At 42.3% G+C, this 26,925-nt stretch overlaps 1 protein-coding gene across 1 annotated transcript in view; it reads left to right on the forward strand.

The window, feature by feature from the left end:
* Positions 1 to 11,416: 11,416 nt before the first annotated feature.
* Positions 11,417 to 26,925, forward strand: part of pard6gb (par-6 family cell polarity regulator gamma b) — a 34,011-nt gene continuing 18,502 nt past the window's right edge. Inside the window, exons 1-2 of the mRNA XM_086193146.1 lie at positions 11,417 to 11,798; positions 16,603 to 16,825. Coding sequence (XP_086049272.1) covers positions 11,727 to 11,798; positions 16,603 to 16,825 — 295 coding nt within the window. The 5' untranslated portion in view covers positions 11,417 to 11,726. The remainder of the gene's footprint in view (positions 11,799 to 16,602; positions 16,826 to 26,925) is intronic.

A 26,925-nucleotide genomic window follows, 5' to 3' on the forward strand; every position in this document is an offset into this window, starting at 1 on the left:
TTTAAATGGCCTGCATCACTGATTAACTCCTAAATAAGTGTGTTGGTGTAAGAATGGATTTTTTTTTTATTTGAGTGTACACTCAACAAAAACATTCATACATACCAGCACATAACCAAACCCCCAAACCATATTAGAGACCTCAGCGCACACACACACACACACACACACACACACACACACACACACACACACACACACATATACAGGCCCTTTCCAACAAAGAAAGGGAGCAACTGAGGAGCCAGAGGGGCAAAGAAAGAAGAAGGAAAATGCACGCTTGACTAATTCTTGTATTCAGAGTTAGTGGTCCCTTCCCCTCCATCCTCTAGCCATGTGTGTGCGGTGTGTGTGTGAGAACTGGCACACTCTAACCTTGACATTTCGGCATCACAGGGGTGATGAATGAAAATGACCACAATACACTGGGGGTGGCAGGGGGTGGGGGGTGCTGACAGAGCAACGAAAGAGAGATTTTCAGTTTATCTATATATTTCTATATACATGAAGGCAAATATAGTAAGTGTGTTTTTGCGCACAGTTGTGACAGTTGACAGTTTTGTGTGTGTGCGTGTGTGTGTGTGTGAGTGTGTGTGTGTGTGTGTGTGTTGCTGTCTATGTCCAAAGTCAGCAGCAGCAGTGAGTAAAGTGGGCAGGGGGTTCTCTGCTCTAAACAGCCTGCCGGTTATTTAAAGGCCTTGGGGCCTGTGCTAGATTGATGCTGTTTTCTTTCAATCAAGGAGCCGCATGGGACGAGCTTTCACTGTAGACTGCTTGGGTAAACACTCTTTAATGCTGGTGTAGGGAGGACGACAGGCTGAGACACTGAGTCTGCATCTCCCCTTGTCATGTGACCGTGTCAGTCTCTGGGAACGTTCAGGGAACTTCCTTCGGTTCTCTAAAGATGGAAAAACATCCCTGACTTTTGCAGAACATGAGAGGATGTTCTTTAAAGTCCTGCAGTTCAAAGTTCCCAATGTGACTTTATGAGGATGTTTTTGTTATTTTATCACAAAGAGCATTTTGGGACATGAAGAAATCATTCTCACATGGTTCTATTTAGGTTGTATTAATTCAAAACAGTGTAAGAACTTAGGTTTACACATCATCAAATATCAGACCCCCAAGGTTTACACTTGTTTATCACAAGTAGTGATAACAACAGGTTATGAAATGGCTTGATATCTGTCAGAAAAAGATATTTTAAATCCCTCTCAACACAAGCGCTCTGTGAATACATTGTGACTTATATCTTTAATTTCCTAGTGTTCAGAATCTAGAAGAAAGAAAAATTGTATATCCTGAGCCTTCCAGGCAGGCAAGGAGCACAAAACACCCCTCTGTGTTTTCCCATGAGCGAGAGATAAATGCTTGCACCTTTAAAAGATAAAAAACAAAGATCATAATCCGCATAAATAAAAGATACTGAAAAAAACAAACGCTTCAGTAACTAAACGGGTGTCATGTTTGGAAGCCTGTTATTCATTTGTTTTACTGACTTTCAGGTTATTAAATCCAGAGGTGAGTTTTTATTGAGTGGTAATCACAATGTCTGAAAGTAAATTAAGACCATCCCCTTGTGGTCATTATCTGAATGTAATAAAGTGAAAGGAAGAATTTCAGAATAGACGGCCTTCTGTATCTTAATGGATTAATGTAACTCCATCTGCTTTAGTTTCAGTTTTGAAAGTTCAGTCAGGATGATGAGACGAGATTGATTGACAGCTGCTTCTGTGTATCAACATCACGCTGAGACGTCACGTCAACACGATGGAGCCAATTAACCCACATTTAGCAGTTCAGATTCCAGTAACTGACGACTTTGCATGAAATTTAAAGGACAATCAGGGAGCACATCCCTCAACCAAGGCATCTTGTCTTCGCTCTCCATTTTCCCCAATAATCTGGATATGATGTCATCAGATGCAGTTCTGGATCAAATCCAAAACCTAATTGATTGCTCTTCCGCCTAAATTATATCATCCTACCACTTTCCATCAAAACTGCCCTTGCTAAATCTTTCTAAAACTCAAGCAAGAATCCAAACTTTCCTCCAAAAAAACAAAACAAAAACGCTTTAGTCAGCTGTGAGGTTACAGAGACAAAATACAGTATATTCTTGTGTCCCTATCAGCACGTTCTTCATACCCTCGTTTAATATTTTGCGCTCATATAAAATACTCAATACAATGCATATCAGTGATTCTGAATTTTCTCTCACATCTCCCCATACTGAAGCTGGAAAAGGGTTCATGTCCCCTTCCTAGCATCATTAACCAGCCAACAATAATAGAGGACACATGACCCAAGCTGAATTTTGGATAAATAAGGGTCAGCTCGATAACATCAGCAAACTCGTGTCTATTTATTTTCTCTCCATAAATCATACTCATTCAGTTTGGTTTTACTCCGTATTTCCCCTCTGTTTACACACACACACACACGCACACACACACACACGCACACACACACAAACACACACACACACACACACACACACACACACACACACACACACACACACACACACACAGCCCTGCAGTGGCTCCATGCTGCTGCCTCCTGGAGACTGATTCTGCACATCAGCTCAACTGTACATGTTTTTAATTGCTTTAACAACTCCAGTAGCTTTGCATGAAACAAAAGGCTGATCCAGGTGTAAGTTTTGCCCTTTAGCCACCCACGCCCGCCCCCTGAGAGCTGCTGTCCTCAGATCACATGGTCAGTACTCGCACATTTCTATACATATATTTTTATTATGTTAAATGTTCTGGTTGGCAACAGAGAAAAGAACAATTTCACCCAAAGGTTACTGGTATAGTATGAGAGGTGCAGCAGAGGATGTGAGTATTCCATTATTCCCATCAATTTTTTTGTGTTACCATGGCAACTCCTCCAACACACACACACACACATACACACACACACACACACACACACACACATACACGCGGTCTCTAAAGAGCTTAAAGGGAAGTGAATATAACTCAGTTTATTTGTAAGAACTTGACTACTCGACTGAGTCTCACCACTGTGATTTCCAACCAATTAGGCAACGATGGTACAGAGGCCAAATCAGACCTGTTACTGTTATCTAACAGCTCCCTAACAGTGTTGTAGTTACAGCCAGTCCAAATCATTACAGTCGTGGTGGAAAATAACTGGAACAAATGATGGAATGTGTTGGATGAAATGGTTTGGGTGGAACGTCCACAGAGAGAGAGAGAGAGACACACACACACACACACACACACACACACACACACACACACACACACACACACACACACCTCAATCACAGCACTGGCCTCTGTGCCTTCTTCTTTCTCATTGACCGGAGTTATTGATGTACTAAATGTTGGAGTCAACAAACTAGAAGAGAAGAAGTGTGTATATCGACACCCACTAAGGGTGTTGCGATCAGGAGAGTCTAAACTTTTTTCTTTACAGGGCAAAAAGTTGTGGATCATAAACAAACATTATTGTGTTGTAAAAATGCAAAACACTACTAGGAACCCAGGTTTTTACATATAGAACTGATAGCATTACATGTTTCTGCGTCGATTTGAATTTTGGAAGGTGCTTCCATTATCTTACATCCATTTTTAAATTTAGGTGATGCTCTTTGAAACAATCAGAGCCTGAAGTTTTAATTTCAGCCATTTTCCTCTGAAAAGAGAGGTCAATCCCAAGGAACCTCCTGGTTATGTTTTAAAAATCCAGTGCAGGGCTCCTGAAGATGAGGTACTCATGCTGTCACCCTGCTTTAACTATGAAAAAAAAAAGATAATCCAGTTTATTTTAAGCTTATTTTACCTTAAAAAAAAATTTTAAACAGCATAAAGGCCTGTTAATACTGTTTTTTATTTAGTCAGCATTCGGTGGGCAGAATCCAACCTCATGAAAGGTTAAGTGAAGACAAGGCAAGTAACATCTAAAGTAAATATCCCGGAATATCCCTTTATTCTCTCTCTGAACTGAAGTGACTTTGTCCATGTCTCTTCCCCTCAACTCACATCTCTTCTCGCCTCCACTCGTCTCTCTCCAGACTCACAGAGCTGACTCGTTAATGTTTAATGCTCACTCAGGAAGCAGAGTAACTCAGCAAGGCTCTCTCTCTCTCTCTCACACACACACACACACACAAACACACACGCACGCACGCACATGCACACACACTCACACTCACACTCACAAACCCCTCCCACATCCCCCTGGCAACGCCATCCTCATTATCAGCCTGAGATTTGACCTTTCACCTCGAGACCAGATGGCTGATGTTTTCATTCTGGAGGGAGAAGAAATGAACCAAGAGTAGCTCCACATCTCAAAGCGTCACAAGAAAGGCAAGTGTTTTCCCTCACCAACAGTGGGACCAGATAGAGCGGCTGCTGCTGAATCAGGCAGAGCTGCTGTCTATTTGTCCAACGTGACAATATGCAGTTTAGCATATTAGAGAAGGAGAAGATTCTCCATGAAGTTTTAGCGGGGAAAATCTAGGATAAACCCATTAGAATCCGAACTGCAGTCCAGTGAGTAATCTTTAAAGATTGCAACCTTACCTCCTCTGATAACGCTGTAACGTTCTCTCTTCAAAAGTTCATTATCCTTCTTTTTTCATGTGTAAAAAGCATTAGAATATCTTCAGATTGAATTTTCTATGAGTTTAATCATAAGTGAATTGTTCCTGGGTTTGCTCCAAACTGCCCGTGTAAAAGTGCTTAAATACAATCAGTTCTTCCACCAGCCAAAAGACGTTACAGACTCCAGGACCTGTGACAAAGTCCAGATCCAACTATAGGTCTTTGCCACTTTACACATCAAAAGATCCCACAAATCAGGCAGCGTGCAGGCGAGGTGACAGGCCTACGAGATTGAAACTAAGCAGGCAGTGATGTGTTAGGGATGGCAAGTGTGTGAGCATGTGCAGGGCTGTGTGTGTGTGTGTGTGTGTGTGTGTGTGTGTGTGTGTGTGTGTGTGTGTGTGTGTGTGTGTGTGTGTGTGTGTGTGTGTGGCTATGACTACAGACACTTTCAGGGACACAAACCAGATTTAAGACTCATAATGAGGCACGACATGTGCAATTGGGAACAAAAGCCATGTCCCCAGTTGGTAAAATGCTGACTTTTGGTTCAGTGGTTCAGGAGATTAGGGTTATCTTGATGACACCTCCTGCCTTCCCCCCCAGAAAGAGAGGTCTTTGACTGTCCTGTCACAACCGTAAACCAGTGAGGGGTAACTATTATATCCTCAATCACAAAAAGATTCCAACTGCATTGAACTATTGAGGCTAGACTCCTGTAAAAAGGAAAAGGTCTATGAAAATGTGTGTGTGTATGTGTGTGTATGTGTTTGTGTGTGTGTGTGTGTGTGTGTGTGTGTGTGTTTCAAAGGCCTGTGTACGTGCCTGAGCGTTTGTTCTTGTGAAGCTACAATGGCACCCTCAGGTGGTGTTACAGCATCAAAATGAACTGAGCATCAAATGGCACCCACGGGTTCCAACCTACAGTCTTTACTTTGATTGACACTGATAATGTTAATACAGATGGTTGGTGCTGGTCGTTCTAACTGAGAAATCACCTCAGAATTACTGCTTTGTCGTCGTAGGAAGCTGTTGGACATCCATCACTTATTTTCATGACGGCCCTTCGTGGAGGATTAAAATGTTGTGAATGCGATAGAATGTTGGAAATGTTCAGTTTCTATAATCCAATGAATTCCGAAGACCCGTTATATTTCTGAGCTGCAATAAAGCTCTTTCATATGCATACAAGGAGCAAAATCCAAATCCCAATAGCTGTCAACACTTCATGGCAAAGGTTCTTTACTAAAACAACAGCAGTCCGTTCATTTAAGAAGCAGCACATCAAAGACCTTTGACCTGCCAGCATGACCCACTTGAAAGCAAAGAAAAACCAACAAAGGACAGAAATAACAACATTCATAGAAGGGAACTTAAAATTTTATCTGTGAAATGCACCTACTAACCTACCTATTCAGAAAAAAATCAATACAGTTATTGCATAAAGTAAGTATAAATATATGTGTATAAAAAAAACTAGTGAGCCCGAAGCAGAGCCTTGAGGTACACCACTTGAATAAATGGGTTTTAACAAGTGGTCAGCCAGTGAAAACTGAGTGGTAGAAAGATGAATATCCCCTCTGTAGGACCTCGCATCTCATGTGACACCACTACTGGCATCAAGCCAGTGGCAAACCTCGTTATGATTTGCTCACATTAAGCTATTTTGGGCTGCAGATCGTTAAGTGACAACCACCTAGTTGCAGGCAAGTGGCAAGGCCAAGCTAACAAGAGAAGAGGCAGCGCATTCTAGCCACGGTCAGTGCTGCCCCGCCTCCATAAATCATCCCAAAATTTGCTGCCAGCTTGGATGTTTCTTGCAGTGCTTAAACATGAAACAGGACGTTATTTGTTTTAGAAGAACCAAAACCTAATTTAGCCATTGCTCCTCACTAACATTAGCCTGCCTAAATGACAGCAGCTGCTATAACTGTTGTTACTTTGACTCTCTTGCCATGAGTTAACTGCGCCTTTGAATCTCAGGATGCTAATTGGCCTGATTGGAATTTCAAACAGAGCAACAATCTGGATGTGAGCCTTACCAGAACTTGAATGGCTTTGCATCATGCATGTCTATTTTGTTTATCCACTAATAGCAAATATAAATGTCGAACACTTCCCCGTCTCCCTTTTTTGACCTATTTTCCCCTCTTCCTCTCTCTTTCTGTCTCCAATGCTACACAGAAGAGGAAAAAGATAGGGTCATGGAAGCAGAGAAATATTACTTTTCCATTTTGCAACTACGCCTGCCTTTCATTTTGTCAACCGAGCACACAAGTCAGAGGGCACGGCTGGAGAGTTTGATGGTGTGTCATGACTCAGTGTGATCTGCTGAAACGGCTCTGCTTACGTTACCACACAACCACAAAGTCTGTTCAATAAAAAACCTGAATGTTGAGATCAGCCGGAGATGCACATGAAGGCAGTATTTATGTGTGTGCCCTCCCTTCTCTTTAATCAGAGAGCGAGCGAAGCAGAACAGAGCAGAGGGTTGAATAAGAGTGCTTTCTGCCCGTCTGGCTGACTTTAGGCTGGCATCAGTGCCGTCTAAATAACCAGCTCCGGATGTTTCCCTGTCTCTACACAGACGATGGATTACGGCAAGTATCTCACGGTAATCTTCTCCTCTCACATTACCACCAGAGGACCACCTGAAATCAGACAAATGAAGCTGGATCAAAACCACACATGACTACGGAGCGTAATGTGACTGCCAAACTCCTTATTAAAACACAACATATGAGCAGGGGAGAGGAAGGGTTGCCATCTGAATGCAATGAATCACTCAACAATTTTTTCCTTTTACCTTTATTTTTTTTTCCCTGAGTGTCTTCTTCGTTTATTCAGTCACTCTTTCTTCAGCGTCTCTCTGTCTCATCTTTGCCTTTTAACGTAGCGTCAATGATGTCACCTAATGATACTGAATTGTGGCTTATGTAGAACAAATGTGGAGCGGAACAATGTTCATACTGAAAATAATGTCAGGATAAACGACTCTGTCACCATTCAGTTCACTTGCTATTTTTTTCAAAAATAGTTGAACAACACATTTAATAATTTCTGCTGGCGATTCCTCTCTATCAAGGGTGTCCAAACCTTCTCCCTTAGAGGGAAAAACTCAAAATAAACAGTGGGCTTCAGGCCTGAAGCACACACAGATTGTGTTGTTCAAAGGATTTTTATCGGCGCACCGCTGTTTCCACTGCCTGAAACTGATATTTTTACATCAGAAAAAAACTGTGAACAGTTATTTACTGTATTCAAATTTTTATGTTTTATTTTATTTGTGACATCTGGAAGGTCACACTGAACCTTTGGCCCTCGGGTTTCACTGTGCACATCCATCCATCATCATCTTCCGCTTATTCCTACACATTAAGGGTCGGGGGGGGGGGCTGGAGCCTATCTCAGCATCAACGGGCGAGAGGCGGGGTTCACCCTGGACAGGTCGCCAGTCCATCGCAGGGCCAACATAGAGAGACGAACAACCATTCACACTCACATTCATACCTACGGTCAATTTAGAGAATCCAATCAGTCTCATCCCCAATTGCATGTGTTTGAATGGTGGGAGGAAGCCGGAGTACCCGGAGAGAACCCACACAGACACGGGGAGACCATGCAAACTCCACACAGAAAGATCCCGTGCCCGAGCCGGGACTCAAACCCGGAACCTTCTTGCTGTGAGGCCACAGTGCTGACCACTGCACCACCGTGCAGCCTCACTGTGCACAGTTCAGGTTATTTGTTTGAATCCATGTGAGTGTAAATTTAAAAAACAAAAAAAAAACATGTACATGTGTATAAATCTTAAAAATTCCAACTCAAAATGCTTTTCATAGAAATTCATACATAACAAGGTACACATGGAGGGAAGAAACCTGCTTAGAAATTGTTGCGTCAGCACTCCGTCCCTGCCAAAGCCCTCGTCATCGCTTCATCTCTTGTGTTTGTATGTGTCGACCTCTGCTGGTCACATACGGGATTACTTCTATTTTTGAGAATAGATGAAAAGTGACAATTACTTTAAATAATAGAATCAACTTTCTTGAACCGTGAAACTGGCAAATTTCACATTATCAGTTCTGCTTACCACAAACTTTAGACCCTTTCATAAATAGATAACTAAAAAAGATAATTGTACTTTCTTTTTAGAAAGACAATAGATGTCTTCTTCTACTTGATGTTATGCCTGGAGCATTGCTCCGTTTAGCTTTCATTACTTTTTGACTTTATCTCTTGCATTAAAAAATGTCAGATTAAAAGTTTCAAGGATTATGAACTAAAAAAAACCCCCATCTGTTTATGTTTCAAACTGTGCATGTAAATAAACTTACGGTCTCTTGTTGCATTCTTGCATTTCTACTGAACAAACCTTTTCAACAACAACAACAAAAAAGGAGAAACACATTTAAATGAACTTTAATCGAGCAGTAACTATGGTGCCACAATTGCAAAATGACTGCACTGTAGTCCACGGATTGAAGACATTGTCACCCTGACTTTTGGTGTATGAAATTTGGAAGTTTTGATTTGGGTCATCAACATTTATTTACAAAATGATGCATCGGGTAAATAATGTATAAAATGTTTCCTCCTGGTTGGGGTTTTCCCACCCATGAAATCCCCAAAATGATGATTGAAGCAGGTTTGCAAATGTAACTTTTGAAAATCAAAGGCAGCACTAACCCTGTTTTTTCATGGTCAAACAATTAATTATGTCCGGTTGAACTCTTCCATGTAATTATATGATAATAAGTATAACTTTAATCAGTCAGAATTCTCATTTTAAATAAATCGGACGGACACTCCTGCAATGTGCAGTACTTAATATTGGCCTTGAGTGGGCGCTGTAGCTTAAGCACAATATTTCTCTGACTAACTGGAACTTGCACCATACATTCAGTATGTTAGCGAAATAGATTTTCACTCACATTCTAGGTTATTGTCTTCTTTCTTATGTATATTAGTACCTCAAATGAATGGAAGAAAGTATATTACATTACAGAGCAGGATCTCAATAAATGACGACTGAGCCGTCTGACTTTAAAAAGTAGAAAACAACTCTAGTGACCTGCCACATAATATTTCGTGAGGTCATTTTAATCAATAGTATTATAAAGAGACTAACGATGTAGGAAGCTTTACAATTTGTCTGAATTATCTGACGGAATCTCACACAGTTTTATTGCTGTAAATACTTAACTGTTAAAAAAACAACAACAATAAAATAAGCCAAATTCCAACATACAGCAGCGTCATCGAAAAGACTGTTTCTTTTGAAAGAAATAGAATTTTGAATAAAACTATATTAAGATGCTCAAATATCCTCCCGGACCACAGTGGAAGCACCAGTGGGTTTCTGTTGGTCAACACATTCCTGCAGTGAGTAAACAAGCAGTGGTTTCAGCTACTGGGGGGGGGCCACTGCCATCTGCAGCTGTTCCACCCCGACCACTTCAGGGTCCGAGGAATGTGGTCAAGCAGGACAGAAGCTCTCATCAACCCGTGTCTCCCAAAAACCTTGTAGGCCAGGAGTTCCGGTGACATTTAGGGGCGAGGGTTTGGGTGCAGGGGAAGTCCATCGTGAAAACTGACAATGAGCTTTTACCTTCACGTCATGCCGGTAAATGTTGGGTACCACGTTTGGTACTTGAGAGAGCTTCAGTGACTGATCACTCCGTTTTAGTAGAACTGCTTTGGGAGGAGGGCAAAGGTCATCAAATTCCATCATGTTCCATTTTCCGCATCCATTTGTTTGTTTTTGTCTCGTTTGAATTTCTTGCCTATTAATGGGAGAATTTGTGAGAGTAAGTGAGTGTGTTGGCTTGTGCCTCTGTCCCCCTGTAACTTCAGTAACTATGACAACTCAAAGTAACTCGCAGATTGAATCAAATGTAAATGCGTCCTTTGTTCTTGTTCCGAGGAGCATCATTATTACTCCGTAAAAATAAGATGAATGTGCTAATCAGAGCTGCGGCTCTCCACTCCTCCACGATCTGGAGGCGAAGCTCTGAGAACGTTTTGTTTTGAACAAACGCGTCCTCTGGCGCACTGGAGGACCCGTGTGCGTAATGTCTCCTTCAGGTGCTGTTGGAATTATTACAATCGCTCAAGTGAACGTGGTAAAGGGCCAAACATTGAAAAGTTGCATCGCTTGCGTGTTTATTTGATATCAGCTTCTTTCTTTCTGCCTGAAATAACTGTTAGACGTGTTTGACAGTTACAGTTCAATGCTTGTTAGTTACAAAAAAAAAACAAGATCAAAGTGAATGAGTGAATGAGAGGAGGTTCAAATTTGTGAAGAATTGCTAATTATTCCCAACATAACAATAACACTAATACTAATAATACTATTACAACGACTACTTCTACTACTAATAATGATAATAATAATAAGAATATAATAATGATAGAGTACCACCAAGAATAGTGGAACACATTCTGCCAGCTACACGTTTGAACGAGCTACTCTTACTGACTCTTATATAATCTTATTCATCCCTGACCTTTTCAGCACTTATGTTAAACCATATACAATATACATATCTCATATATTCTTTGGAATAATTTGTTTTCTGTTGTATCCTTCAAAAGAATGTGTCAAATCAGTGAGGCCTGGTGGTTTTATGAAGCTATTTGCTCTCGTATTTTAATTAGAGGGTTACAATAATTAATAATAAAAAAGTGTTTTGTGTGTTGCTTTAATGTTTGCTGTCTAAAGTCGTTAAAAAAAAATAAAGAAAATTTTTGTCGTATTCCTCAAGAAAGCCCCAAAAAACGAGTTAGTCCCGAAGGCATCACAGGATCCCATATTTTAGGAGGGCTGATGTCATTTCAAAACTTAACTCCCAACTCATCGCGGCGAGGAGAGCTGCTTGCCTCTTCTCCTCCTCCTCCTCCTTCTTCTTCTTCTTCTTCCTCTTCTTCCCCGGGAACCTCGTCCCTCATGCGTGGAGGAGAACTTTAGATTAAACCACTCGGAGGAGAAATAAACGAAAGAAAAACACCGACGGCAGGAGGCGAAGCAGCAGACGGACTTTCTAGCAGAAACCGCGGACCCGGAGCCCCTCTTTCTGCGGGCTAAAACCACTCAACTTTTTATTTTTCTTTTCATTTTTTTCCAGTTTGGTAGCCGTCAAGATGAACCGGAGCTTTAATAAGTCTCAGCCTCTGCGGAGCGTGGATTGTAACGCGGTGGAAGTGAAAAGCAAGGTGAGTCCCGGGGGTCCCGGTTTACTGGATGTAGATGGAGAATTAGGGAGAAAATGAAGAGTTCACACGGTCGTCCGGTAACGGAGCTCCGACTGACGCTGAAAAATAACCGCATATGTTCTTCTTGTAGCTGTGAAAGCACATGTTGGGTCATCAGACTGCACTTAAACTCTCTAATTTGTGTATTTAAAAAAAACAACCAACAACTGTATTTTATGATCATCTTCCTCTGACTTCCCACCCTGCGAATAGTTGCTGATTTGGCATTTTCTCTGCTGGTGGAAAAATTAAAAAAAAAAAAAAAGTTTTTTGTGTGTGGCGCAAACTCTTCTGTCGTGTTGTTTCTGTGCAACAAAGTTTGATCTTCCTCGCTGTTGTGGACAGTTACTGACAAGTAGCTGCATGAATTAAGGTACATCTCTATCGCTTTAAGGGTTATGTAATGGAGTGTACCGATGAATGCAACATTTAGTGGCACATGAAGTTCGTTTAAACCTGATTTTAAAACACCAACAACCTCGTCAGACGTTGTTTTTTCGTTTGTTTTTGTTCTAAAAATGAAAATCCATAATGGATGTGTCAGTCAAAACACTCTGACCTCACCACAAAATACCAAGAACCCATTTAGTCTCACTAGCACCTATTGTTATCTTCATTTCTATCATCTCTGTCAAGGTGATGACATTCTTGAGGGGAGTGTGTGTGTGTGTGTGTGTGTGTGTGTGTGTGTGTGTGTGTGTGTATATTAATGCACATCAGAATGTCCTGAGTCACAGCTGATGTCAAACTGAGGTGTCAACCAGTCCCGAGCTGCTTGGAGTTTCAGGCCAGTTTCAGTGGCGAGGATGTGAGTTTGGCAGCTTGTTCAGCAGACCTGGGATGCGCTCATGCAAGCAATTATCAATAGGCAGACAAGTCATTTAAGTATAATGTGTTTGGTCCACAGAGACGGGAGTGGTCGTGTGTGTGTGTGTGTGTGCGTGTGTGTGCGCGGTCAGAAGAGGCAGGTTTACCAACGTCATCACATCACTGCTACTGTCCAGCTGACTCACTTCTGTACGACGTCACATTTCCTTTTTTAACTGTGCAGCACACTCAACATCCTTCAGTGTTCGGTGTTCGTTCGGACTCCAGGGTTCTTGAGCCGTCTCACGCCACCTCTCACACCCTCCTGACCACGACCTTTTAGAGGGTGTAACATCTAAAAACAAGCAGATAGTTTGAAGACAAGTCCCTTAACTAAATCTGAATGGAAGTGGAGGAGCTTTAATAGTTTATGTGCTGGTTTTGCTTCTCATTTTCCTGTCTGACTTTTGAACTTTGCTGCTTTTTATGGTACTAATTCAATTATTGCAGTACTGTTGATTATTAAAGGATGCCTTCAATATCAAACCCATTACCCGATGTGTAAATCTCTGGAGTCGCCGTTTTTGTTTTTAACGACATAAAACTGCTTTGAGTGTAAAAATGCCAACGTGCTGAAACTTTAAGCTAAAGAGTTGAAACAGTCGAATTAATTTGAACCACGCTTTGGTAAACTGGCTCATATTTTCATGTTGTGAAGCTGTTTCGAGTGCGTGAAAGTGCCAAGGAGATGAAGACTAAAACCAGAGACTTGTGTAATGTAATTTTCTTTTTGTTAAAATGGATTTGAACACAATTTTGTTCAAAAGTCAGTTGCCAGAAAGTAATAGGGATCAGTTCTTAACCTCAGAAACAATTGAAATGTAAAGATGGAATATTTTCTTTGTAAGATTTTTTTTTTTTTTTTTTAAGCAGGCTAGTTTATGCTTCCCTCTGCCAGAAGAAGACTAGTAGAGAAGAGTCCAGAATTCAGAAAACACCAGCCACCAATTTTTAGCTCAATGCTAACAGAGGTTAACGTCCAGAGCGTCTCTTTACAAACTCTTCAGAACAATTTTGCTGAACTGAGGGGGTTGTCCTTTAGCTCAAATCAAATTTTTTTTTTTCTTGATTATGGAGGCTATGGCCGGACTAAGAAGAGTTCGATTGTACTGGATGACGCATTTGAGCGTTTGTAAATGGATGTTTTGCTGTTGTTCGTCATCGGTCTCCGTTAGCTTCAAGCAAAAGGACGTGGCTGTGAATTGTGGAGTCAACAGGAAATCGCGCAGAAGCCGAAAACGGTAGAGTTCAAGATACCTAATGGTGAGCCATAAGTGAAGCACGACTTTAATCCTGGTTGTTTGTCGTTCTGCTGTCTAATCTGGTGCTTGTAGATGGGTTTAATTGAATTTCCAACCCAGCTTGGTAGCATGTAGACAGTGAGGTGCGGGCTGAGCACAATCATAGCTCAAATGTTAAAGATGCTGGTGTGTCTGGTGGTTGATGTTCGCTACCTGCCACTTTCTCATGGGTCCTTGCTTGGTTTTGTCAGGGGAAACTGTTCAGATGATAAGCTTATCAGGGAGAGCAGTGGAGGTGTCTGGCTGCCTCGGCCAGAAGCTGGCTTCTCTCACTTAAAGCTCTTATCAGACACAGAGACCGCAGAGATACCAGTCACTCCACTGTGACGGACGCCAGGCGTTCAGGTTATAAATGTCATTATTGCTGGTCCCTCGTACACGTTAGGCCACCTCCATGTTCTCTGCTGTGTCAGAGTCAGGAGTCTCCCAACATGCCTCAGCCTGTTGACATCACCCGGCCCTGATAGGGCGGGAGGGCGAGTGATGTCACATTTGTAGTGATGTATTCTTAGGTTTGGCTTCAGTATTAAACACGTCCTGTTCAGACAAGCTCGTGCCCTCAGGCCAAGTTCAGTTTGTGACTGTTCCGACTGGTCAGGATGAACGTTGCCTAGACAACAGAGCTTTACTGATGAACCCAAGTGTAATTGCTGTTTGGCAGGTTAATCATCACAAAGTGTTAATTAGTGTTTGTGGCGAAGTTTCACTTTCCTAAAGGTTAACAACACATATTGAGCTCCAGGTGACAAACCTGTTTGTCAACCTGTTGTGTCATCGTCCTACGCAGGTTGAGTTCTATTAGGAATCCAGGTCGTTTGTTCTTACAGTATCTCAGGAAACTACTCTCTCTCTCTCTCTCTCACACACACACACCATCCCCACACACACACACACACACACACACACACACACACACCGTCCCCACACACACACAACTCCTCCTTTAAATTTGTCATCATCTAATTACAGAGCAGCTCTGGTTAATCTACCCACTGCTCTCGTACAGTACACTTCTCCGGCCTCCTCCTCCTCCTCCCATCACCCCCCCCCCCATCATCCCTCTCTCTGATCATCTCCCCCCTCACGTCCTCTGCTGTTAGCTGATGATTACAGTAACCAACAGCACCAAAGTCTTTAAATTAGATTCAGTACCGCTTCAATTGTCTTCTGCTGTTGGGGTTTATGGAGGCATGCTTTTGTGTCTCAGCACTATCTTTCCTCTTCACACACCCCCACCCCCCCACCCCCCTCCTCTCCATATGAGTCACATGATGACCTCCCTGTGACCTTCAGCTGTGGTCCCATTGGTGGTTTGATGACCTAGCTGGGAAAGAAAGCTGTGCCACAATTGTTAAAGCCTATGCTCTTGTGTATAAACTGTGGGTGGGAGGTGGTGTTGGGGGGGGGGGGGGGGCATCTGATGCACGTACGGTCGGTTTCTCATCCACCTGTATTGTTCTGTTAAACAGACGTTCCTCTTCATTTCCCGCTGTTTGTTAGACTGGATGAAAAATATCATGGTTATCCTTTTTTTTTTTTTTCCCCTCAATGAATTGTTTCATTTAACTCCTTGAACCCCAAAACCCACCCGGAGGTTTAAAAAAACATGTTTATTTAAAGCACCAAGCCAGTTTTGGGGGGGAAATACACTCATTGGCTCTCCTGAGCCAGGCAAGATTCATACCTGCTCTCCTCTCTGTGCTGTTGAGACCCAGAAAGACCTGCTGACCGCTGGTTAGCTTAGCACAATGACTGGTAGTGCATGGGAAGTGTTAGCATAGCTTCGTCAAAGGTTATCGAATACTTTTTTTTTTTTTTTTTCCAAATCAGTCTTTGCCTGCATTTGTAGAACTTTGGTGTTTACTGTGTAACATTTCTCAGTTGGAAACTGTGACCAAATAAACAAAATGTTTGTTTACAACCAGAAGAGCAACTGCTAATAGTAATCACGGCCGCCTCAAAAGGAGAAGATACGATCTGGAAAAACAAGATTCTTAACCTGATCTTTTTGAATCAGAACACACAGAGGCTGGACTAGTCAGAGTGGGTGAGGTATGCTAACCTGCCCGTTCAGTAGCATAGACTGTGCTAAGCTAACCAGGGTTCAGCTGGTCTCTTTAGGTCCCAGCTCCCTGTTCCACACAAAGTGAGGATTTTTAATCAGTCTCGGCTCTCAGGAGCACAGTGAACAAGTGCTTTAACCCAAAGGTTGTTGTGTTCCTTTTTAAAATAGCAAAATTACACCATTAACAATTGATTGAAATGTAAGAATATAAAGTGTTGTCAGATGTTAAAATTTCTGGTGGACATCGAAGGAATCGTGTGTTCTGTTCATTACCAAGAAAAATAATCAAAGCTATAAAGATGTGAGATTTTATCAAAACACTTATGGCTCATTCAAAATTTTGCCAAAAACAAAACATTTGCACCAATTACATCCTTAAAAACCTCAACCCTCTGCACAGCACAGCTGAGAAGCCATGAGTGACTCAGCTGAGACCAACAGTGCCAGTTTCCTCTTCCTGTTTTGTTGTCTTGGGTGTTTGTACCTTTTTTGTAGTGACCTCTCTCTCTCTTTTGACGTGGTCTCTCTTCAGTATGGAGCCGAGTTTCGCCGTTTCTCAGTGGACCGGGTCAAGCCTGGCAAGTTCGAGGAGTTTTACAAGCTCATCCTGCATATTCACCGTATCGCCAACATGGAGGTGATGATCGGCTACGCTGACGTGCACGGCGACCTGCTTCCAATCAACAACGACGACAACTTCTGCAAGGCGGTGTCGACGGCTCACCCGCTTCTCAGGATCTTCATCCAGAGACAAGGTAGGCGATTAGCCTTTGGACTCACCTCTTATATTTATTACAAAGCCGATCAATTCTAAACGTGTTCTGCCTCAGACATTAAAATCCAAAAGATAATCTCCAGATTAAATGAGCATTGGATGGATATTGATTTTCAAACACGCTACCACTTGTGAACCCTTTTTAAAAAGTAATTTATTGCATTAACTGCATCATAGGTTGCAATTACTGCAGATTGGAATCCTGTTTCCCTGTAGAAAATTTCCTTATGCAATTATATCTTTCTTCCTGCAATGGGAACTCGAGGCCTTTTTGTTTACTTCATGCAAAGCTCTGTGTGTGTGTGTGTGTGTGTGTGTGTGTGTGTGTGTGTGTGTGTGTTTCTCTTATATGTGTGTACTTGTGTTTACTGCCTTCTCATTGGCTGGGTCTGTCTCCGTCTGTGTCTGTCTGCCTTGCTAAGTCCTGTGTCTTATCCAAAGGAAGGGCTCGCAGGCAGATGAACTCACACACACACACACACACACACACACACACACACACACACACACACAGTCATACACACTGGCCGGTGTCTTGGCAGCCCCATAGAAATCAGGTCATTGAGCAAAGCCTGTATCCCGGCATACCAGACATTACTGAGAGACAAAAGATCTGCATGAAAAGAGACTCCTCACTGAGCTCCCTCCGTTTGTGTGTGTGCGTGCTTGCATGCGAGTGTGTATTTGTTTAAAGACAACTGAATGGGAACCAGTCGTCGTCTCCCTCTCCACATTTCCCACATTGATCCCAACTTTGGAGCAGGTCTTGACTGCGAGCCAGCTAGAATACAAATGAATCCATCCGCGTTCCCGTCTATTCATACCTTCAATCCTTCGTGGAATGCGCTCGCCTCTCTTGTGTAATGAACGTGTACACTCCAGGGTATTGTTTTAATTGTGGTCCAGGGGCGCAGCTATGAAAGCCGGTCGCTGCGTGCTGAATTACACTTTGCAAATTTCCAGTAGGAAAAGACAGCTGTGATGATCGAGGGACTCAGACGCGGACGTTTCGGTTGCGTCTTGAGAGCCCATATTCCTTCAGTTCTGATGAATTCCTTGTACCTTTTGTGATGATGAGAGAGCTGGCAGGTTTTTATGTTTTAGAGATGAACCAGACAAGAACACAGGAACATTCACAATACCACATTACAAACAGTGATGACCGCAGTATTTTTGTCTAGAAGTGCTCAGAACAAAAAATATTTTCCCAGCATTCTGGGTGCGGTAGTTTTTCTTGAGCTGGTTGCTTGCTGCCTTTGGTCAAGAACTTGTTAGCTCAAAAAAACTCCAGTGCCAGAAATCACTGATCACTGGTGTTTTGGTGACATATTTTTGAAAGGAATTTTTCATTCCAGTTGAGAAAATGGGCCAAAATCAATTCTGATGTTTAAAACAGTCATTTGGCTGTTAGCTCATGGCGTTTGTGTTCAAGTTTGCCAAAACTGGTGATTTGTTCTTGAGGATTTTGTTGATCTTTATTCTACTTTTTTGTGCCAGAGAAACAAAAAAGTAGAATAAAAATATCGTCGAAAAAAGGATTTTCAACTTCCTAAGTCCCTCATACTATCTTGATGTCAAATTCCATCCCACACATTTAGGAAACGTCACCTTTCACATCCAGCGATTTGCTTCCGTCGCTTGTGAAATAATGACATCTCATTTGTTGGTGGTTGTCATCAAAGCCAATAGCTGCCAATACTGATTGCAGAGTTTTGAGTTTTTTTTAATAGAAATATCAATATTTGCCACCAGCGAATCACAAGAGGAAGTATTACAGTATATTACAGTCTAATTTTTGACTTAGCATAATCCCATCCTTAGACTTGAAGCCATTGTCCCAGTTGTCTGTACCCACTTGGCTCTCTGTCTCTTCCTACTATGTGTCACTAACAATGTGTTATCAATCTTCTTATCCCAGCTTCACTTTTCTCATTGTGACGATCCAAAAAGTAGACTGGCTGAGTGGCTCTTGTTGAAGGACGGATGTGGTCGCTGCCAAGAAGCCTTATTTAATGTTGTATTTACAGTAAACACAACACTGACTCGGTGATGTGGTTCAGGAGAGAGTGCAAAGTTGTGACTGATGATGCTGCAGCATCTTAAGCCTCACTACAGTCTATTGTTAGTCACTAGACAAAGAGGTGTGTGTGTGGGTGGGTGTGTGTGTGTAAATACCAGTGAGTACCTCATGTCTCGGAAGAGCGGCCTGCTCCATGCACAAGAAAATGTGTGATCACGTCTGTATCAGTCAGTACCAGCGCAGGTCATCAGTGAGCGTCACTCCTCTGCCTCAGTCAGCAGACCACCCAGTAGAACCAGAAGACTTCAGTCTGACTCACCCATCGGTTCCAGTTGGGACTTTCTGGCTCAGATACACTGGTCTGGTTTGAACAGATTTGATTGGACCTTTCCCCTGAAGGTTTGTGACCCATCTTCGGTCTCACGTAAAAGGGAAGTAACACACCTGCTGTCGAGGTAGTTGTGTGAAACATTGATGAATTTCTTGCCTCTTCCTATTTAAGAAAAAAAAAATCATGTTCGCAGAAACGTTCTGCACGTGTCAGTTTTGTCGATGAAAACTAAAGTCAATACTGGCAAATGTCGGACAGCTTCTTCTTTTTCGTATTTCTTTGACTAATATGAACGACGATGAAATGAACTGAATCTAAATCAGCTGCACCGAAAAAGAAAAAAAAAACACAAAACAGGAGACACATTTATTTCTACAACCACAAAGTAACCCAGGTCAATGTTCCCTGACGAAAACTACAACAGCGGTTTCCTTTGACAAAGTACTAAGACTGAATTAAACAATGGCCTCTAAAATGACCACTTGAGCCTTGCAAGTCTTCCATCTCGGATGAATATGAATTCAAAGAAAGAGGAGAGGAAGGAGTGGGCCGCTATGTTGCTCTGGATGTTTGAAAGTGGGAAAGTCCGGGGGGGGGGGGAATCCATTAAAAAAAAAAAAATCACATAATGCATCAAAGTGCAGACACAAGTGTTTTGCTTTGTATTGGATGACTCAGGCGGCGAGAGACCCTCCCCTCCACCCTGGGATCAGACAATCATCCGCGTGCACCTCAGCACCGGGCAACAATAGGTGTTTGTGTCTTTTATCTACCTGACACTCACCTTCCAGGCTTAGATGGCTGTTGTCAGATCAGTGGAGCGTGTGCAGCACTTGTCTGGCCACTCAGCAACAACCCTGTGGAGGTTCCTGTTCATCCCCGTGGGGACTCATGGCAGCGTGTGTGACTGGGACCTAAAGAGTTGATGTTTAGACTACATGTTAAACTCCCAAATTGGATAATTACACAGGCTAGAGTCAGTAATTTACAGGACAGTACCTGTGTATTTGAAATTCAAGTAAATCACTTGGGGTTTCGAGGGATCAGAGCTTGTTTTATGTCTTAACAAGAAGCCGTTTGCTTCCATCACAGTTAGAACATTATAAACTTCCACATTTCAATAACAGCTTCCACATACTGTAGATCTTTAGGCTTGTAGAAGAAGATCTTCCTCTTTTTTTTCACCTCCACCTCTAGAGTTTATCTGGCAGCAAAATAATGCAAAATCTACATGAAATTTGATGGAAGGCCAATAAAAAAACCCATTAAAATTGGGTTAGATTCTTTAAACGTAATAAAAGAAACCTGCCCTTTTATTACCGGTGCAGACAACTTTGCCCCGCAGGGCCCGTCTGTCAGCAGCCTCGTACAAGCACTACCTGGCTGGTGAGGGGCCCGAGAAGAGGAGCCCATTAAAGTAAATATCCAGCCTCGGTTTAACTTGACCCCCAAAAACAAAGCAGGTTTTTTGGGGGGGGTTTGTTTTGGTGTGTGTGTGTGTGTGTGTGTGTGTGTGTGTGTGTGTGTGTGTTTTTTCTAACATTCAAAGCTGATGATTCCATGGAAAATATTCCCACTGCTACGTAGCGAGTATGAGTCGTGCCACGCAAAGATTTTAGGTTTTAGTTTCACGTATTAAACGCGTCTGTTGACCGCGTTTCATTTGAGTTCAGTGACCTCCACTGGAATATAATTTCAAAGAAAAGATGGCCTGTGGCGCCGTTTTGCTGTGCGCCGTCTCGCACAACACTTCAACACTCTGTTTGTTGGTGTTATTAGAAACAGCGTGTGCATGAAATGTTTTATGTGCATTTTGTGAAATAACAATTGTTTGAAAATAAAGTACTTCTCCAATATTCAGTATCAGGCGGGAAACTAAAAAAACTGTCCTCTGAGATTGAGCATTACAGTGACGTAGGCCCTCTGCATATGCATATTTCTTTATTATGCTATTTTAATAAAGGAAAATTAAGTGCAATTTTAACATTTCTGCAAAAATCATGACAGACACACATTATTTATGCAAGCCTTTATTCATGCTGGGAGGGGAGCTTTAAACATGTGAAGTCTATTTAATTATGTAAGATCAATTACGCAATGACGAGCAGTGGCACGTGCAGCGTCCATTAATGTCTGAACCATGCGTGTCAATACCTGTCCTTGCTGCTTAAGTTGGAGGAGAGATTTATGGTGGAACGGTGACTAAAGTGTGATGTCACTTCCTGCCCTTCAACCCCCTCAGTCTGTATGAGTTCCCTCGAGTTTAGGTTGGCGCTCCAGGTAGGAGAGGAAGTGGTAACTTTTATGCAACGGGATGTTAGTTTTGCCTTTCACACACCATCGCCAACATGAAGCAACAGGTCTTGTTTTGGTTTTAGTTAGGAAGCAGAATCACTTTCATCTGTATGGAAGATGGTCCAGGTAGCCAGCCATGTCAACATGAAGTCGTTTGCAGAGGGGAGGGCACTTCAGAGGCAAATTTTGTACTGGGACACTTCAGCATTTCTCATGCACACACACATATGGGTGTGGGGGGATGGGTAAACAAGTGATGGGAGGAAAGGGGATGTTTCAAACATTTGCGGTGAAAGAGAAGAGTGTGTGAACCGGCTCTGTTGGAAGCAGTGAACTGATTGGTGTGTGTGTGTGTGTGATTGTAGTAGATCAGTCATGTGTGGTGAACTGATGGTATCGGGGTCATTTGAACATTTCAGCCCTGAAACGGCTTTATGAGTTAACACAGCAGAAAGGAAACTTCTCCAGTCGTTTTGATGTTTCCTGTTTATTGCATTTGACTCAAATGTAACTTTGACTCGTGGGTCTTTAGAGGTGTGTAACATCCTGCGCTCGTCTTTAATTTGATTTAACTGTCGGAGGTTTACGGTCATCAAGGGACAAGACAGAAAGATTTATCTTTTATGACAACCAGTTAAAGCAAACTGTCCACTTTGTCTTAATTTCTAGTCAAATTATCTCGTTGTCGTTAACTTGCTCACTTCACAAACTGTAAAATGAAGCTGGATTATGAGACAATGTCTTATTTTCCAGACAGATTATGTGACTTACTGCGAGCAAAATTCATTTAACAAGGTGTTTTTTTCTGGCTGGTGTTTTTGCTGGCGAAATTAGAATTCTGTCAGTAGCATGTGCAGTATTCACCATATTTGTCGAAAAATAAACCGTCTTTGAAACAAACCCCTTTATCCTCCTGAGATGTGACTCGTTAAGCAGTTCAGCCTCATATTTGGTGTCATGGGATAATTTGCTTTTTTTCTTTTTCCTTAGAATATACTTTTTTATATTTTAATGCAAAAAAATGTGGCACCAAATGTGGCATAATGTATATAACCCACCTGTGCTTGTGGCTTTTGTAGGGGGAGGGGCCTGCCGCTGAGTCCTCCAGTCTTTAGAATCACACGTCAGAAACCAGCAATAAAATGCCACTGTTGTGCATATCTGGATTATAGTGTCCATCAAGGAAAAGACAGACCTTGCTTGTGGGCATTTTTTGCAGCGATTTTTGACATCACATGGCGTCTGCTGATAATATTCGTCCCAGCAAACAGGAAGCAGGCCTCTGAGCTGATGGATTTACACTTTTTGCCAGCGTTTGTCCCTCTACAGGAAGATAGAGAAAATGTAAATGATCCCTGTGTGGAAAACTAAGATTTGCCAGTGGACCTAACGAGAATAATTCTTGAATATCACTTGAAATCTATTTTTAGTGTCAAATGTGCCGTTAATATGCCACGGAGGCTGACAAACACACTACCAGGTGTTGTGTAACCTTTTTTTTCTTTTTTCTCCTTCACTACAGTAATGACTAATCTTCATGGTCATTTACAGAAGTATTTCCACAGTGGTAGAGTTCAAATGGGGCCATGTGAACTGAAATTCTACCCGTAGTTGCACCAGTGGTTCACACTTCAGTGTTTGTGCAAGCAAAACACGAGACTTGTTTTGAAAACTCCATTTGAGGGTGAGAATAAAGATTTTGTGGACGGTGCCGGTGGTGTGCACACAGACTAAACTTTCTGCAAGGAGAAGAGGACCCGTTTGGCAAGAGGGGCAGAAAGTTTAAATAAATGGAACAGACCGGGGAAGTTGTGTCTCTGTGGCTTCATATCTAACACGCCGGCTCCCAGCTGCTCGCCACACCTGTGAAAACTAGACAAGCAGATGTCAACATCAGCGAAACTAAAAACAGAAGATGTGGCATGGCAGCACAAACACAAGGAGAGCAGAATGCAACGGCGGCTCTGCCAGCTGAAGCTGAAGCGAATGTGCAGACATCCAAACCAGCGCCGTTGCTCAACAACTTGGACAGCACAGACGACTGGAGATCAAGGGCTCGCCTCTTCTACTTCTGTGGTTCCTTTCCTCACTTGGCTGTCTGACTTGTTTTCTTATCAGTTTAATAATCGTTCCTTTTTTCTTTCTTTTTCTTTTTTTTCAACGGAACAAAGGTCGGCATGCTCCGAATACAAGTGTGATTCACGCTCTTTCAGTGCAAAGTTACACCAGAAGGAAAACTGATGCTGATGTTGAGTGAAAAGTTGATTAATTGTTTCAGTCATCGCCTCCGGAAGCTGCCTCTGTTCGCTGGAAACATCAGCTTCATGTTTCAGTGCCAATGAAAGAAACGTGTGACATCGTCTTTCAAGACTGAAGTTTAAACTGTAGTTTTTATTTGGGGTTTTTTTGGTTTGTTTGTTTGTTTTTTAGAACGTCACAACAATATCCTGAGATGTCATGAGTATGAAAAGACTTGTTTGACCTTTACCCGACCTTTTCAAACACGAAGTAGCGCCACCGATTCTCCTTTCAGTGTATTTTGATTGCTGCTGTGTGTCTACGAGTATTGTAATGCAAAATTTAACACTAGATCATTTTAAAAAAAAAATAAAAAAGTGAATCTTTACCCTCCTTAGATTATATCTCAAATCTGATTTTCCAAAAACAATAAACATTGCATTTCGGGTTTTGATCGATGAATAACTTCCCAAAGGTCACATTGACTCTGCTAATAATTTCACTAAAACAGGCAGATATGAGATCGCCTGCCGTCTTTTTATACTGCAACTAATTTTTCCTGAGAGTGGAGTAAAGCCAGCGCTGCTCACGACCCTGAACGTCTCCAGTGTGTTTGAGGTGAAATGGACTGTAGCCGTGTTGTTTTCCTCTTCTCAGAGTTGGTTAACGCTGAAGTGTGTTGGTCAGCAGGATTTCTGATCAAGTCTCCTGCATCGCTTACATTCGTGTCTGATTTTCGTCTCAGCACTGACATGGAGTCACATCATCAAAACATGCTTGTAACCACTGGCTGGCTTTTGAGGACCAATTACAGGATAACTTGAGCCTGTGTGCTCACTAAACTGCCCTCGCTGCTGAGTTCTGCCTTTTCACGTTATTGCATTTACAAAGTGGATTTTTCTTCCTGTTTAGTTACTAAAATTCTAACAATTCTCCAGTCTGGCCCCCCGCCTCACCCTTCCCCGCACACACGCTCTTCCAGTTAACATTACTTACTGTAATTGGGTTCTAAATGATTAAATCTCTTGTTTCGTCATTAAAACATGAAATAATCAAGTAAGTTTGACCCGGAGAACATGAAAGTCTGTAAGTCGACTCTGCTGCTGCCATGGCTGCAGTCTAGAGCCTGAAACAGTCCAAATAATGAAATTGAGAAGATTGGTGGGCTTGTTGTTTTTGTCTGGTTTTCAGTTTTGCTTAAGTACATTTGCTGAAATTGGCATAATACTTTATTTCCTCTCATAAAAGAAATAAGAAACAAGTCCAATTGACAGTAATATCCTCAGGGCTTTTGCTATTCAGTACTCTTGATGCTGGAATTTCTGTTTATTACTTCTGTTGGAACATCGGGGTCATTTAATATTTTCACCATTCTCTTTGTCCTATATTTTGGACTAATTAACCATGAATGGGTTGATCCTGAGAATGTTTCCCACCAGTAACACATGCCATTTGCACACGCACTGTTTGAGTGGAAGAATGTAGTACAGCAGCGCTTCTGCCTCGTCTGTCCTGTCACTCTTGCGTCTGCCAACATCGTACATCCTCCTCAACGTGTGTGTTTGTACTTCTGTCCCATGTGCTTTCCTCACTAGCTGGGATTGTGTCAACATGCCAGTGCTTAGTCATGGTAGCTGTGGGTTAAATCTTTGACCCGTACCATTCGATCCATGTGGACGAGAGGTTGAGCCACCTCAGTAATTAGCGCTGGCTTTTTATCCCAGCCAGACCACACAAAGCTGATTTAGTGCTCGGACACTGGATTAAAACAAATCTCTTGATTAGTGTCGAATATTCAGTTTGTCCATGCCAATGTGCAGGTTTTTCTGTTTTGTTGTTTGCTTTGCTCATTTGCATTGTGGGAGCTTTTTTCTAGGTTATTAACTGTCATGTGGGCTGTAGGCATTCTTTCTCATAGCATAGGATATATTAAGGTCCTTCCGTAGTGTCCTTCTGCTCTGGCTGCCTTTTCAGAAAATCGTTTTCTAAAACAGACTTTGAGTGTTTTCTTTTATGCAGAAGCTCTTCCTCCTCAGGCCTCTGTGCTTGGTACCAGACACTCTGCGTCCATCTTGTTTTTCTTTTCTACGTCTCCCGTGCTTCCAGTTATCTTGAGCACAGTGGTGCCAACTAAACACTGCAACCAAACCGGCCAGGCTGTAGGTTGCTACATAGGCCGATCCTCATTCTTCTCATAGCAGAGCTCAGCCAAGACTCGGTCGTCAAGGGCAAAGGGAGAGAAAACCGCTGCAGACAGTGGGGAGTCATGCTGACAGAGAAAAAGACAGACAGGCGGTGAGAAGGAAGGAAGGAGGGAGAGCTGGGCAGGTTGAGTCCACCTCCGTCCTGTGGTCTGGCTGGTATCCTTTGTTGCAATCTAACTGAACAGAAATCAGAGAAGCTCTCTGAAGGAGGGTGCACACAGAGGTAGTGCAAGCAAATGTCATGTTCTGTGTTGGACAAAAAGGCTTTTTATTAGAGGGTTTTTTGTGTGTGAGCTCTAGAGAGATACTTTGATGACACATCTGGGTCGCATTCAGAGGGCAGGAGCATGGGAACATTCTCCGCCTTTGAAAATGCCTCATGTCAGGCAAGGGAGGTGTTTAAGGAAATTTTCCCCACTTGCTGTGTGTGCATGTGGCCCCTGCGCATCTCCATGCCATACCAAATAAACCCCACATCACTACTGGGGAAAGTTTCTACGCCATAAAAAACCTTTTTTAAGGTAGTGTGTGTGGGCTTCGTCATAAAATCTGTGTGTGGCCGTTACTCAGCGTGTCTTCAGACAATGCCAGCCTTAGTTAAAGTGTGATGGAGCTGCCTGGTGCCTGCCAGGAGCAGGACGGAGCAGCAGCAGCCATGTCCAATGCGCTGCTGCCTCTCTTTGTGTGTCTGACTGCAACGCTGCTGCAGCCCAGCGTGGATGATGCTGTAAATCATGTCACTTGGCACCAGATGGGACAAACGTGTGCACGAGGAAACCATTCTGGTGCCAGTCAACACGGTTGTGAGGATTCGAATGTCCTGGACAATACTGGGAGGAATCCTTATCAAATATTATATTATTATATTTATATTTAACTTTAAGCAATTGAAAGGCAAGTCAAATACAGACTAGCATTTAGATGTGTAGTATATTTATAGAAAAGAAGGCTATCTAAAAAGTTGCGGAACACAAAAATATTGAAATTTTTCC

Source organism: Aulostomus chinensis, chromosome 22 (genome assembly GCF_037954235.1).
Source record: "Aulostomus chinensis isolate RoL2024-O1b breed Wild chromosome 22, RoL_Achi_v1.0, whole genome shotgun sequence".
NCBI lineage: Eukaryota > Metazoa > Chordata > Actinopteri > Syngnathiformes > Aulostomidae > Aulostomus > Aulostomus chinensis.